Source organism: Physella acuta, unplaced genomic scaffold (genome assembly GCF_028476545.2).
Source record: "Physella acuta isolate Inbredline_101_S28 unplaced genomic scaffold, ASM2847654v3 ptg002230l, whole genome shotgun sequence".
Taxonomy (NCBI): Eukaryota; Metazoa; Mollusca; class Gastropoda; family Physidae; genus Physella; species Physella acuta.
This window is the reverse complement of record NW_026733730.1, coordinates 53066-70076: the sequence shown is the minus strand read 5'-3', so window position 1 is coordinate 70076 and position 17011 is coordinate 53066. Positions and strand designations below refer to the sequence as shown.

Below are 17011 nucleotides of genomic sequence, written 5' to 3'. Positions count from 1 at the left end.
TGTGTCCAGTCACGCGGAGCTATGTGTCCAGTCACGCGGAGCTATGTGTCCGGTCACGCGGAGCTATGTGTCCAGTCACGCGGAGCTATGTGTCCGGTCACGTGGAGCTATGTGTCCAGTCACGCGGAGCTACGTGTCCAGTCACGCGGAGCTATGTGTCCGGTCACGCGGAGCTATGTGTCCGGTCACGTGGAGCTATGTGTCCGGTCACGTGGAGCTACGTGTCCAGTCACTTGGAGCTATGTGTCCAGTCACGCGGAGCTACGTGTCCAGTCACGCGGAGCTACGTGTCCAGTCACGCGGAGCTATGTGTCCGGTCACGCGGAGCTATGTGTCCGGTCACTTGGAGCTATGTGTCCGGTCATGTGGAGCTACGTGTCCGGTCACGTGGAGCTATGTGTCCGGTCATGTGCAGTGTTTCTTCCAGACTTTTTTCTCCGGGGGGGCACTTGAAATCTTCGGGGGGGGGGGGGGGGGGGCGGTAAACTTTCTTCGGGGGGCGGACACTGTTAAAAGTATATATTTTCTATATAAATTATATAAATTTCATTTCGTTCGGGGGGGGCGGTAAAAATTTTTCGGGGGGGCAAAGCCCCCCCGAAGAGATGCCTGGAAGAAACTCCGGTCATGTGGAGCTATGTGTCCGGTCACGCGGAGCTATGTGTCCGGTCACGCGGAGCTATGTGTCCAGTCATGTGGAGCTATGTGTCCAGTCACGTGGAGCTATGTGTCCGGTCATGTGGAGCTATGTGTCCGGTCACGTCGAGCTATGTGTCCGGTCACGAAAAGCTACATGTCCGGTCACGTGGAGCCATATCATGTCCGGCAGGTGACGCTATGTGTCCGGTCACGTGGAGCTAGATGTCCGGTCACGTGGGGCTCATGGTCCCGAGACAACCAGTGATATGCTACTGTTTAGATAAGCCGTTGGTTATATTTTAGCCTGGTTATTCTATATCCCCGATGACGTTAGTGATTGCTGTCTACACTGGGGAAGTTGTAATTTTTATATCTCTTAAACAATTTTTTTTAAAATACGTATAAAAAATATTTTTTTTTTTAAAAGCGTGTTTGAAATAATACATGTGGCGGGTTGTGACTACAGATCTAAGATTTTGGTAATCTGATCAAAAGGCTGAGAAACACATTCCCGCTGGAGAGATATACACACATTCTCCCTGGAGAGATATACACACATTCCCACTGGAGAGATATACACACATTCCCACTGGAGAGATATACACACATTCTCCCTGGAGACACACACACACGGTAGACAAACACATACCTGCTGTCCTCCACAATATCAAAAGGACAATAGCAGGATTGTCCGATACGGTCATGATTTTTACACTAGCGACCTCCCTGTCCCCACCCCAGCCTTCTATGAATAAAAAATCAATTTAGTGGTATATCATTACATGGAGTCTACCTCAAACCATATCGTACCTAACCATTGTCTGTGAATATAGAGGCAACAACAAGGAAGTTTTATTAGGGTCCTAGCTTGATTCATATTGGCATGCTATTGTACGCAATTCATACATATTGGTATATACTGCTGTACACTATTCATACATAATAACGTTTCCTTCTTCAGTTGATATTAACTAACTTCATCTTAGTAGGGAACTAACTAAATCTTTCTGTACATCAGTAATGGAAACTTTTCGAAAATGTACACATTACACATACGTGCACGGAAACAAGTAAACACATACACATATGTTTCACTCAATTTATCAGAACACAAACTAACCCAGCACCCTGATATCTTCAGCCAATCAATCAGTATAGAGAACCCTGATATCTTTAGCCAATCAGTATAGAGAACCCTGATATCTTTAGAGAATCAGTATAGAGAACCCTGATATCTTTAGCCAATCAGTATAGAGAACCCTGATATCTTTAGCCAATCAGTATAGAGAACCCTGATATCTTTAGAGAATCAGTATAGAGAACCCTGATATCTTTAGAGAATCAGTATAGAGAACCCTGATATCTTTAGAGAATCAGTATAGAGAACCCTGATATCTTTAGCCAATCAGTATAGAGAACCCTGATATCTTTAGCCAATCAGTATAGAGAACCCTGATATCTTTAGCCAATCAGTATAGAGAACCCTGATATCTTTAGAGAATCAGTATAGAGAACCCTGATATCTTTAGAGAATCAGTATAGAGAACCCTGATATCTTTAGAGAATCAGTATAGAGAACCCTGATATCTTTAGCCAATCAGTATAGAGAACCCTGATATCTTTAGCCAATCAGTATAGAGAACCCTGATATTTTTAGCCAATCAGTATAGAGAACCCTGATATCTTTAGCCAATCAGTATAGAGAACCCTGATATCTTTAGCCAATCAGTATAGAGAACCCTGATATCTTTTGCCAATCAGTATAGAGAACCCTGATATCTTTAGCCAATTAGTGCCCTGCACCCTGATATCTTTAGCCAATTAGTGCCCTGCACCCTGATATCTTTTACTAATTAGTGCTAACACCCTGTTAACTTTAACTGATCTGATCAAATCCCCTCTATCAGATATTTTTATCCAATCAGTAAACCAGTCAAAAACCTGCACCATATCTTTAGCCAACTAGTACCAAGCACCAATCAAAAGACAGAAAACTTAAGCATATAAAAACCTTGAGCTTAAAACAACAAGAATTTTGAATGTAGCAACTTAATTCTCTTGTGTTTGCAGAAATGATGACACAAGCACTTGAACAAATGTTTTGACAAAAAACAATAAAACAGATTAACACAACAAAATAAAATCAATAGCTTGGTTTAGTATAAAAAAAATCTTTGTTCTTTTCAATTTAAAAAAATTACTGCTGGTGGTGGCCTCTACAGTTTTTAATTTGAAGGCACAAAACATTTCATTGATGCCAAATTGATTGGTGATCCCTACAATCAATCCTTGATGCTGGCACGAATTCTGAGTGTTCATTGCTAGGTAACTAGTTACTTTAAAGGAATATTTGCTTTACAGCAGAGCAATTGCAACACACTAGTTCAAATTTGATTTATGATAAGTAAAATAATATAAAGGTGTATATTAAAATTAACATCTTCAATAAGATGATATGAAAAAAAATCTATTTTTGGGTTATTAGCTATCAAATTGTATGTTAAATTATTTAATGACATATTGTAAGAAGCCAAACAAAAGAATTCATTAGTGTAAAAATTCATCATAATTCAGCAGTAACATTTTACAGTGCTGTCATAAATCATATTTAAATGCTGATGTTGCTAATATTAATGACATTACTAGAGTTTCATGTGTCATCATTGATCATTAGATGCTAATGTGACAAAGTTAAAGCAGGATTATGATAATACTTATTCATACTTCAAGTTATGTTTTGGACCTTTTTGCATTGCTACTGTTGCCCTCTATCACTCTATAATTTTTATAAAACTATAACAACTTTAAAATAAAAAATTTTAATGGCATTGTCTTATTATCCACACTTCCTAGGCAGGGCATTATAGTTTTATAAATTTATAGAAACTGATTTAAGTAGTATCAAGCCAAATAAGAGAAAAGTAAGGGCTAGGGTAAAAAAATGTCTAAGGTATTTAAATTTAATGATATAGGGGTCGGCGCGGTGGTCGGTAAAGCTCATGGTTGCTAAACCGAAAAGTCTCGAGTTTGATCCCTTCCAACACTAAAAATTAAGAACAAAGAAAGAAGGATGCTATAATTTAAAAAGATGTCTAAAAGCCGTCAAAATGCTATAATTAAAAAAGATGTCTAAAAGCCGTCAAAATGCTATAATTAAAAAAGATGTCTAAAAGCTCATGGTTGCTAAACCGAAAAGTCTCGAGTTTGATCCCTTCCAACACTAAAAATTAAGAACAAAGAAAGAAGGATGCTATAATTTAAAAAGATGTCTAAAAGCCGTCAAAATGCTATAATTAAAAAAGATGTCTAAAAGCCGTCAAAATGCTATAATTAAAAAAGATGTCTAAAAGCCGTCAAAATGCTATAATTAAAAAAGATGTCTAAAAGCCGTCAAAATGCTATAATTAAAAAAGATGTCTAAAAGCCGTCAAAATGCTATAATTAAAAAAGATGTCTAAAAGCCGTCAAAATGCTATAATTAAAAAAGATGTCTAAAAGCCGTCAAAATGCTATAATTAAAAAAGATGTGTAAAAGCCGTCACTCACCCTCTCACTTAATGCATTGTATTTGATGCTCAGCTCGTCCCTCTCTGCCCTGGAGGCTGACAGCAGATCCTCCACACGGTTCAGCTCCTGGGACAGGAGCCTGTTCTCCTCCTGCAGGGTCCCCACTGACAAGTGGGAGGACATCTCAGGCAAAGGCCCACTGAACTCGTCACTGGAAAGATTTTTTGTGATAATTTCTCTGATGCGAGCTGGGATTTTGGCCGAGCTACCGTCAGTGCCCCTAAGTGTAAATTCTTCAGTATCTCTCAAAATAGAATCCTCCAGCTTCTGAAATATAGATAACACTTAGGTTTATGTTGCTTGCAGATATAAATATTTTTAGCATCATTTATAACATTTTAATTTTTTGACAGGTAGTGCTCTAAAAGATCTCTTTCAAGGCTATAATATTGATTCTCATCTACAAACTATGTGCTACTCATTGCATTTAAATTAATATGCTTGTAGAATGTATTTTTTTGATTTTGTTGATCACCCTATTTCTAAGAATAGTATCAAGTAGACAAACAACATGTCTAAATCAATTTTGTTGCAATGATCATTTTAAAGAAAACCTCTAGGCTACCTCAAATTTTTACAAAAATACAAAAAAAAGGATTCCTTTAATTGCTAAAAGATGTAATGTATTATTTGAAAAAGTATTTTTTTTAACTCTAGACAGGTTACCTTTGACTGTAAGCTATTCATTTTTTTCTTAATAAACAGAAATAAATATCTGTGTGTTGTTGTTATTTTATTTTTGAAATAAATATAATGGTCATTCTAATGGGATAGTATGTGAATAATAATGTAAATTATCAAAATTAAGTCAGCTGCTTTATGAGAAAGAAAAAAGCTAACTCTTAACTAAAACAAATCTAATAGATTTTTTAATGTCATTGTATAGGCCTATATAGTATATACTATATAGTATATATGATTTTATATCTTAATTAAAAAAAAATCAGGTGGTGCTTTTTAGAAAAGTGCATGCGTGTAATATTAACTTATCAACCCAGTTATTATAATTAAATTGGCAAATAACTAAATAACAGAACCCAAAGTAAAACATAGAAAGCAAAGCCAAAGGCCAATAAAATTCTACAGTAGGGCCTACTCAAAACCAATCTCTTTTTATTTGATTTTTAAAAATCAATTAATTATCTAACCCAATAAGATGTAGGTTTATAGTTGTATCCTAATACTGAAGCAATGTCGTCTGTCTCTTCGCTATGATTCATTTTATCAATTTCGTAATTGGTTGGAAGATTAAAATAAATATAATCGTCCAGCTTTCTCCTCGCACCGCGATTAACTTGATCAGGATTTTCTTCCTCTTCGACTTCGTCGTCTCTAACTGGAGGTGATTTTCGGTACATGTTTAATTTAATGTTTACTATTGTTTTTCCGTTCTCAAAACATTTGATTAGGAGAAATTTGCACTCCAGTAAAGTCTTAATATTATTAATAGCCTTCGTCTTGCTCTAGACTAGTTCTATTAACGCTACATTTAATTTAAGACATCTGGTCAAGCAATTTCTTCGAATTTTAACTAACAATGAATGAAAAAGGAAAGCGGAAGTAAAACAACTTTTGACTACTATACAGTTTTAGCAGTAGCAATATAATGACGAAAAATAATTTTATACTGCAGCTGGGAGCTTTAGTTAGAGCTTTACTGTTTTACTTACGGAAAACATTAAAATAATTTAAAATTGAACATATTATATTAAAGTAGGCTTTTACAAAGTAAGATAAGAAGTCTACAACGTCGTTGGTAGTGGGGAGAGTGATTATTCTTTTGTGTTGATGAATATGAAACGTGGGGCGAGAGAAGGTGGAAAAGGTGTTGGGCAGACAATAATGTCTCTTAACAACGTAACATCGACTATTGTTGTAACCATTGTGTAATAAGTAAGCAGGTCTACAAAACATGGAGAACCTAATCAATGAAATAAACTCACTAGATCTTAGCTTTCAGGCCCTTGTGCTCTAAATAATAGTTGCTGTTGTTGTTTTTTTTTTAAATCACCCCCCCCCGGGTCAATTATCCCCCCCCCCCCCCCCCCCTTCCGGCGTTTCTCCCAGATGAATTATTCCCTGTCAATTAAGCCCATGTACAGTATAATATCCAGCACCAAAAAAACTGCAAAGGGACATTACAAAATACTTTTTAGGAGGTAAATTACCTTGGATAATTGACGGGGGGGGGGGGGGGGGGGGTGGGGATAATTGACGGCGAGGGAATGGAAGGGAGGGGGTGATTCTGACAATGAGGAAGGGCGGTAATTGGGTGGGGATAAACTCTAGAGCCAACCTGACAAGGGTTTAATGTATAATGAAAGGTTATTCCGTATAGGCTGGGTAGTATATTTTTGTATTTCATTCAACCCGTTATACCCAGCACGAACCTACCAAATGCTTTCTTATTTTTGCCCACTTAACAGAATACTTATTGTGAATTAAAGAGCAGTTTTTAAACACATAATGACATAGGGGAGTTGAAATAGTTCTGCCTAGCGAACTGTTTCAGAAAAAAAACACGAAGGCTCAGTGAAAGGATCCGCGGCTTGAATAAATGCGCTTGGTTAAACCAATACAAGTAAACAATCCACGGCCCACATACGCAGTTCAAGTATTGAACGTTCATAGATCAAGTAAATACGTATACTTGAAACACGATAGGTCTAATTTTTTGGGGGAAATGAGATTAGTCTAGGATTTGATAAGCAGTGCCCCGTATTGCCGTCTGCCAATGAAGAAATTGATCAGTTCGCCAGGGCCAAGTTGACAACAGAAAGTTGCATAGAAACAAAGCGTTGGCCAGGCGTGGTCACCGACTTTGATTACAAAACTAATTACACTTATCTGGCATATCACACTCGTCAACGTAAACATGAAAATGTAGTTAAATGTAAAAAAAAAAAAAAGTAGGCTACTAAAAAGTCAAATTTAAATCTTGTGAAAACTGGAACACTTCTCTGTCTATTACACAGAAAATGTTTTGAGAATTTAAATATTTCGAATTGACCATTGCCATAGTGATTCCCGTTCATACTTGAGAGAAGCAAATTAAAATGGAACGTTTAAATCATTATATACACACGTTGTAAAAAACAAAACGAATACTATTTTTGTTGAACGTGATATATATATATATATATATATATATATATATATATATATATATATATATATATATATATATATATGTATATGTATATATATATAATACTTATTATTGTAGGCCTACTTTTAGTTTCTACTAATAGTATTTCTAATGTCGTCCATATTGCGTTATAACATGTCGCATGTACAGAAATTATCTAGCTACTTCGAAAAGATTACTTTGTACATCAGATAATGGTGCATACTGTACATGGTAGATCTGCACATTTTTGCGTGGTCGCTCCAGGATAACACATGTTTTAAAATAACTGGCGCCCCAAGATTCACACATATTTTAAAATGACTAGTGTCCCAAGATTCGCACATATTTTCAAGTGGTAACTGGCGCTCCACCATTCGCACAACATACCGTCGCCCCATGATTTACGAAAATACAGAGCACCAACATCTGATGTTATTCTAACGGACCAACTTTGTATCATCAACTTTTTTCTTTTGTGCCCTAGACATATGGAGCAGCCACAGAAAGCTCCGTCCACTTTTGCCGGCCTCTGGCAGTTTTCTTGGCTGTTCCTCAAGATGGTACCGCTTCTGTCCGTTTTGCACGTCCACGTCTCCCTTCCCAGTTTTCTTTTTCATTGAGGCGTCCAGTTTAGTGCTATTCCTGCGATGGTATCTGTATTCATTCTCAAAACCTACCCTATCTCGCGGTATCTCCTTTTTCGAATATTTCGGAAACGGCTTTTTTAAAAATGTATCCTATTAATCTATCATTGGAGATGTTGTTATGCTAGAGGATGCCTTTTATCCTTCTCAGACACTGAGTTTGTAAAGAACCCAGTGATCTGCTCGTAGCAGTCAAATTAGTGGGTCTATATTGTACAGCTAATGGATAAGAGCACACTTATTTATTAACTCATCGCATTTTATAACCCGTGATTAGAATTAAAGCACACCACACCCAAGTTCTGCTAATCAAATACATTCACCTGTAATTTTAAAACTTACCTTTCATGGAATTAACTCCGGTAACAACACACCCCTACATGGGCTCGGCCCTACGTGCTAGTTGTGAAATTAACACCTGATTTAAAAACGACTTCACGCCAAGATTGCACATGCACATAGGGAATTCCGTGCGAACACCTTTACACCGCTTATGACTGAAGCTCTAATTACCAAGACCGCCCCTATCCCGTGAATAGTATAGGGCACTATAGGCTGGTATTAATGAATCTCCTATTTGCGTGCACTGTGACTACTGTAGGCCGTTGATGTATTCATTGCGGAATATCAGTATGCTGATTTGTGGTGTGTGCAAGCCATAAATTGTAGACTGTTATTTAGAATAAGTCGGCAGAACTATATGTAGAGTATTGAGATTTTTTTTTCTGCCGGCATTATAGTTAGTGTTCGTCAGAGTTAGACTCAGAGCTAGGGTTAGAGCCCATTTTATTGTTAAGGCGTCCAGTCAAATTCAATAAATACCAAATCTTTTTCTGTTAGGGTCAAGGTTATGATTAGGGTTATGAATGTGGCTGGGTCGACATTAGGACAGGATTAGATACATGGTTAATATCAAATTTAGAATCAGAGTTATTGTTAAGGTAACAATCCTAGGTTTTTTTTAAACAGCTTCGAAACTTTCTAACAACTTTTTGTTAAGCACCTATACCTAAGACTGATACCCATACCTGTTATTAATTAACTTCATACATTACTAGTCCGTTCTACACACAAAGCATCATACAACCAACAAATACTATAGTCACTGATGTGATGGAAAGTCTAAAGACTTTATAAAGGAGATTTTCTTCGAGGTATAGAAATAAGATCGTTACTGAAGATTATGTCCGTTATTTTTATCTTGGATGTTTTTTGTCATTCTTTCAACATGTCCTTAGCTACATTCATCTTAAAGGGAGATAATGATATTTGATTATTACAATATTTCAGTAGTTTTTCCAATCATTTTAAACAATGAGGTGCTTAATATTTTTACACAGCTTGCATGCAAGAACTCTTTTTAAAAAAACAACTATGGCCACCTTAAGGCCATAATACCTAGTCTTTATGGAGAGGCGTGTAATTCAACTATAGGGAAACGATCTACACATGGTATGGTAAAATAATGATACATATTGAGGGAGAGAAATCGTTAAGATAGGCTTGTTTGTTTGTTGTTCTGTCTGCACATGTGTCTGTATGTCTGCATTTTTGGATGAATTTATTTTTGTCTGTTTATTTGTCTAACCGCAATCAACTAACACATGAAAAAAAAAAACCCTCATATTTAGCGGTATCAGAGCTCTTTTGATTTGTGTCGGATTACCTTTTCGAAAACTGTTTTTAAACTCTCGGAGTTTGGTCTACAGTAACATATATTGTTAGAGATTAGCGATTTATACTGAAATGTCCTTGTCGGCGATACTGTAAACTAGTCTACACGGGTACGACTAAACGAACCGTTCTATGCCATTAGACAGGAGGCCTGTAGTAAGAGATACACGAAGTAGTTTTCTTTCCAGTCAATAAAAATAATGCGGAGAGGAAGATTTACCTGGATGACCCTCTCAAGCCGTTGGTCTCTGTCGTAAGACATCAGTGGTGTCCATACAGTTTCTGGCACACTCGTTCTATGGATAGCACCAAGACAAACCCTACAGTTTTAAAGATCCCAGAACCGATGGGAACGTATGGTATATTTACAAGACTTCAGTTTTTAAAAAGTAAAGCCAAACGCTAAGGCATAAATATTATTTAAATGCCGTCAAACTCGAAGCCATAAATAACTGATAAAATATAAATTATACTTTCATATTTATCGAACAATAGTTACACTTTTTAACCTAGATATTTAAAAAAAATTAGAAAATAATATAATTTATATTTAACTAATAAATATTTATATAAAAATTTCAATTATATCAAATTTTAACGAAAAACTCATAAAGTAAACTAACAGCCGGTAATAAGAACCTGACTCCTCCACTTCTAACACAATAACAAACACACGAGTTATTTCCCCTCGGTGTCTCTCGCTGTCAACTTGGAACGAGACACGACGCGAGAAAAACTCCTCAAGATATACCACTGATCCAAAACCACCTAGACGACCGCGGGCAATTACATCACATGAGCACAGCGGCACAGAAATAGGCCAGCCCTGATTGACACAGCATTCGATAGTTCGATACTACAACCGTTGGGCCCGGTTGTCCGCCCCTTGCCGCGGCGTGTCGCTGCACGTTTCCGAGTTTTTGGCGCGCGCTAAGGAATAGAATTAAAGCAACAGGAGTGCTGACGTAGACTTTTACGTCAAACGTTAGATAACACTGTCATGAATTAAACAATTGATTAAACACTGATCTGTTTATGACTTAGGAGAGTGTTTAAAAATTGCACGATTGTCTACACCCCCCCCCCCCCCATTTAAAATCGGACAGGTGATTATGTCTTGTAGGACGTGTCGTTTCAACCTGAGTTCGTTTCATACCCAACGTGATCAACTCAAGCAAATATGATTAGGAACAATTGGCTTAGACGTACCACGTCACATGATTAGGGATAAGGTTAATTTCTTTTAAAATAGAGATACCATAATAATAATGGTCGTTATGGTAAGCTCCACTATATATATACATATATATATATATATATATATATATATATATATATATATATATATATATATATATATATGTATATATATGTGTGTGTGTGTGTGTGTGTGTATACATATATATATATATATATATATATATATATATATATATATATATATATATATATATATATATATATATATATATATATATATTTATATATATATATATGGTTAATAAACGAAAATACTTATAGATAAGCGTGTGAGTGTGTGCCTGTGTATAAAGTATTGTCAAAATATATTTTTGTTTATATAATATAGGTATAACATGTGTGCATGTATAATAATTGATATATTTATACAAAATGTAAAATCTGATTGAAAGTTTTCGTTTAGTTTTTTAGCTTTCAGCAAACGCTTTGGAAGATCCACAGACTGCCCTCAAAAAGACCGTTTAAAAATGTACCAACGGGGATAGTAGCCTTAACAAATTGCTTTTCGTTGTATTAGTAGCCCAAATGATTGAATAAAAAATCAATTTGCTATGGCACTCGTCTTGACGAAGTAATCTATGTACTTAACAAATCCAATGCCGTCCTCAACACAAACCAATTTTCATTTCTAGAAAAGCCAAACAGAAAAATATTGATTTTATTCTTAGCCACCCCTGAGAAATATATTTAAAATGCGTATTTTAAGTATGCTGCTTAAAGAAATCTTAAACATGCAAATAAAGGTGTAAATATACTGTGCCTTGAGTATTGCTAAGCGACCAGTATGCTATGAGACATTGGTGGTTGTACATCGAGTCAGGATATTGAGTATGGGAGATGATTGGCAAAAGAAACAGACACTTATTATTAGAATATGGACACAACCTATTCGACGCTTTGTTTTAGCTGTGTTAGTATCTTTTTAACTAACCCTTGCTCAATTCTAACTCCTACTGGAGTATGGGCCACCAAATACAGCTCTCTAGATATCTCAGTCCTAGCTATAAGTAACAATCTAGCTATAACCAGAAACTTCATGCTGCTATGTAATGTTTTTCTTGAATAGCTAAACTAATAAAAGACCGACTAGTGACTAATCATTTATTTGACCAAAAACTACTTTTTTCTCACTCTTAAAGTGTTCTAATATAGAAATGGACGCACCAGTGTTTTTTCCAGACTTTTTTCTCCGAGGAGGGGGGGACTTGATATTTTGGGGGTGGACGGGGGTGGACAATGGTAAAAGTATGTTATAACAGATTGACGATAGAAGCATATAGTTGTATATAACGTTTTATTGATCTAACTACATAATGGTTCTACACAGAGAGGAGGCCGGAAGGAAGTACAATCACAAGGGATATCACTCAAGATAACAATATAAATATAATACTAATACAGAAGAGTGAGTTCCCCTGACCTCACAATTATCTCACTTTATTACATCCCTTTACCCTTAGAACACAACAACACATCTCTCAATAGAACAATTGATGGTATCCTAAAATCACCAATTATATTGTAACATGAACACTATGGTAGATTACATCCTTACAAACAATGCACAATATGCCACAACATAATCAAGATACAAAACAATAATGTCAAAGTCCTTTTGACCTTTAGAATCATAGGTCTAACTTATTTGGGACTTTGATTGTCCTGCTTGACCTTCTCAGTGGCTTTTGATTTGGTGACCCAAGATTCTGACCATTTGGATTCTCTATCTCAGGAGGTCTAGGATTTAAATCATTAACTCCAGAATTTACATTTTCTGACTCCAGACAACTTGGTTCACTCATATCAACAGAACCTGGTTGTGAAACAAACTGAGTTGATGTGAACTGTTCAGATTAGGTGGGATTGACAGATTCACACTTATTATCTGCACAAGTTATTTTTAACTTTATAAGACACAGGTCCTGCACCTTGAACAATTTGACCTGGTATCCATTTTTCCTTTCTCCCATAATTTCTTAGATACACATTCTTATTAACACCAAATTCTCCTTCAATGAATGTTTTGTCATGATTTAATGGAACTATTTTTGAATTGGCATCTGAAAGTATTATGCTGTTATTCAGATCCTTGACTGACATAGATTTCTTTGATTGATCAATTTCCTCAGGTAATCTGATAGTGCTTTTTCGTAACCAAACATACTGTTTAAAAGTAATATCCTGGACAATATCACTTTGCAACTGTGATCCAGTATTTGAAGTGGGTGTATTCAATGGCAAAAATCTTTGCTCTTTTCTTTTGATGTTACCCTTTTAGTTTCTGTAAGTGCTAATGATGTTAGCAAAGTTGTTTGATGATCACATTCCTTCTTACTAATGTATTCTCTTTAAAACATTTGGAATATCTTTAAAAATACTGTCCATGACAGCTTGGAAAATTCCAGGGCTAGATGATATGCCAAAACATAGTCTTTCATATTGGTAGAGTCCTTTATGTGTGTTTATTGTCGTATAGACTTTTGAATCTGGATGCAGTTCTAGTTGAGTGTAAGCATGACTAAAGTCTAATTCAGTGAATTTGTCTCCTCCTGCCAAATTCAAAGAGATTTCCTCAATGTTAGGTATAGAGTACCTATTTAGCTCTAATTGCTTATTCAGTGTAGTTTTATAATCTCCACAAATTCTTATAGAACCATCCTTCTTTAACACTGGCACAATGGGCGTTGCCCAATCGGAATGGTCTACCTTCTTTATGATGCCATTAGATTCCAATCTACTTAGCTCATTTTCAATTTTATTCCTCATTGCATAAGGTGGAACTCTAGCTTTGCAGTATCTTGGATTTGTGTCTTTAATGCTTAACTTCACTGTTCTATCATTTAGTAATCCTGGATTACCAAAAACACATTTATTTTCAGATATAACTTTATCTAGTGAAGTAAGACTAGATTCTTTTACATTCTTCAATGAACAAATACTCTCCCAATTTAATTTAAGATCACTTAACCAGTTCCTACCTAGTAATGGCGGTCCATTTCCTTCAACCACAAGAAGAGGAAGTTTAACACTTTGACCATTATAACTTACATGAACCATACACTCTCCTATCACCGGAACATTGTCACCAGTGTATGTTGTTAGACACTTGTGACATGGCTGTAGAGGCACTGATCCTCCTGTGACAGCGTCAAAATCTTTCTTTGTTATGACTGTTAGAGATGCTCCAGTGTCAAGTTGGAAGCTGATGCTCTTACCGTTGATATAAACTTGTACATTGATGGGAGCATGACTTATTGATTTCACAGAGAATAGGTTGAAATCCGGTTGCGAATCAGTTTGAGAATTTTCACAGGTAGAGTGGTTCATTGGTTGGGTTAGGTAGTCTTGGTGAGAGTTAACATAGTGCTGCCTTTGGTTGCGGTACTGTCTTGACTGGCTAGATTTAGCAACAGACGAAGACTTTGCGAAGCAGGCCTTGGCAATGTGACCTTGCTTACCGCACTTATAACAAGTTGCAGACTTGAACTTGCACCGATGAGATGCATGGGGACCTTTGCATCGATGACATTTTTGATAATTATTACTAGATTTAGATCTAGGCTTTAAACGTGCAGGCTGTTTAGCATAAGTTGAAATGCTCTGATGGGGTTGATGTTTATTGACTAACCTGCTGTTTACTGCATGGATCTCTGAAGGTGCTAAAGATCTCGCCGCATCTGATGACTGCTGGATTGACATTGCAAGTTGTATTGCTTTTTCCAATTTTAGATCTGACTCGAGCAGCAACTTTCTTTGAATATCAGGGCTGTTTACACCTGTCACAAACTTTTCACATAATCTGTCAGACAGCGTTTCTCCAAATTCACAAAATCTACTTAAATGACGTAAAGCAGCAACATATTCTGATATTGACTCGTTTGGTTGACGAGTCCTACTGTCAAATCTAGCTCGACATAGAAACTTTGATGGGGTAGGCGCATGGTGGTCTGTTAGCAATTTGCTCAGCTCGTTAAAGCTCTTGGTATCTGGACTAGCTGGTGCGCATAAGTCCTTTAGTAGCCTAAATTGTTGAGGCCCTATGACTGTTAACAAAACAGCTCTCTTTTTGGCTTCTATCGTCACGTCGTTTGCTTCAAGGTAAAAGCTTAACCTCTCTAGGTAATCTTGAATGATTTCATCATTCGCATCAAATTCTTTCATTTGGCCATACAGCGCCATAATTCTAGAAATAATTAGCTAATAAGCTCTAGCAAACCTCTTTTTTGCGTAAGTAGGTGCTCTTTCTAGTAGATGTTTATCCTTCGTCGCCAATTATAACAGATTGACGATAGAAGCATATGGTTGTATATAACGTTTTATTGATCTAACTACATAATGGTTCTACACAGAGAGGAGGCCGGAAGGAAGTACAATCACAAGGGATATCACTCAAGATAACAATATAAATATAATACTAATACAGAAGAGTGAGTTCCCCTGACCTCACAATTATCTCACTTTATTACATATGTATTTCTTTCGGGGGGGGGGGGGGGGGGGGGGTGAAGAAATGCCTGGAAGAAACTGGCTGAAACAATATCTGAAGCAGGTCTTATAAACGATTTATTGAAGCCTTTAGAAATAATATCTGAACCAGGTCTTATAAACGATTTATTGAAGCCTTTAGAAACAATATCTAAAGCAGGTCTTATAAACGATTTATTGAAGCCTTCAGAAACAATATCTAAAGCAGGTCTTATAAACGATTTATTGAAGCCTTTAGAAACAATATCTGAAGCAGGTCTTATAAAAGATTTATTGAAGCCTTTAGAAACAATATCTAAAGCAGGTCTTATAAACGATTTATTGAAGCTTTTGTATCCAGCCGGTGTACCAATTTGCTGAGCAAGGCGATTTCCGAAATGGATAATTTTCTATCGATTATTTTTGAATTGTTATTTTTGTCTGGTCGTTTCGTGCTAAATAATTGAGTGATGCCTGTAAGCTTGGGCTCAAGTCACGGAAGTTAGACCATTGGTGGACTAAAACTGGAACACAATACAGTTGGATGGCCAGCTTAACGCGGAAATAATCCTATAAGCCTCATAAAATATTATGACATTGAAATTACATATCCAAGGGTGCTTAAAATTTAAAAGCTTTCAGTGTATTGGCCATTTAAATTATCTTATACAGGAAATTATCGTGTCCATTACAAAACATTATTCCTGGTCATCAAAAAAAATAAAAAGAAATAAAAAGAAAACCTTAAATGGATTTCTAATCTAGGAATATGCATGAACAATATATTTAATTTATCGCGTTATATATATATATATATATATATATATATATATATATATATATATATATATATATAACACCTGACGATATAATCTATGTCTACATATTAGTGTTTTCCATAAATTATTTTATGTTTCACTTAAACATCTTCAATATAAAAATAGCAGTATGAATTTACATTTGTATTACTACCACACACAAACACATTTTATTACTAACACACACACACATATATATATATATATATATATATATATATATATATATATATATATATATATATATATATATATATATATATGCACAAACACACATACATTCATACACACATATGAATACTGTCACACACGCCGTTCAAATTATTTCCTTATTATACTTTCATTACATAAGTTAAACGCCTTTACAAAGGGGAAATCATCGGGTCGTTCAAGGGGAAGTAATCCTCATTCACAGCAACAGCAAATTGCCATTTGTTTAGATTGTTACAGACTGATTGAGAGCGGAGCAAAGGGTTATTGATAGGGAAACCAAGTCCGGTGTTTCTAATTTTAGACTGTTTACCACAGAAATACTAATGAGGAAGTAATTAGAGCATATATGATTATAACATTCGATTATCGATTCACCGATCATTGGTTGATTTATTAATTTTTCACTTCGTAGATTCAAAATGTCGTTACTTTAGTGACATTTCTAAAAACGACATTTTCCCCATTAAAATCTGATTATAAATTTAAGACATGTGCTGGTCTCAAATCTGTTTTAGTAAAGAAATCTGAATGTGAATCGTAATTTTACTAATTAGAAGAAAACTTTACTCATTTATTTAATCTCAGAAGTATCTTATAATTTA

The 17011-nt window shown here is 35.8% G+C and overlaps 1 protein-coding gene across 4 annotated transcripts in view; it reads right to left on the bottom strand.

Moving 5' to 3' along the window:
* LOC131932607 (rootletin) overlaps positions 1-17011 on the bottom strand; it is a 73376-nt gene that overhangs the window by 47714 nt on the left and 8651 nt on the right. Inside the window, exons 1-3 of one of the 4 annotated variants that reach the window (XM_059289541.1) lie at positions 10275-10368; positions 9875-9950; positions 4186-4473 (exon numbers count right to left, since the gene is read on the bottom strand). In XM_059289541.1, coding sequence (XP_059145524.1) covers positions 4186-4473; positions 9875-9916 — 330 coding nt within the window. In that variant the 5' untranslated portion in view covers positions 9917-9950; positions 10275-10368. Of the gene's footprint in view, positions 1-4185; positions 4474-5354; positions 5555-9874; positions 9951-10274; positions 10369-17011 lie in introns of those variants that run through there. The other 3 variants (XM_059289542.1, XM_059289540.1, XM_059289543.1) reach the window with 3 other exon arrangements.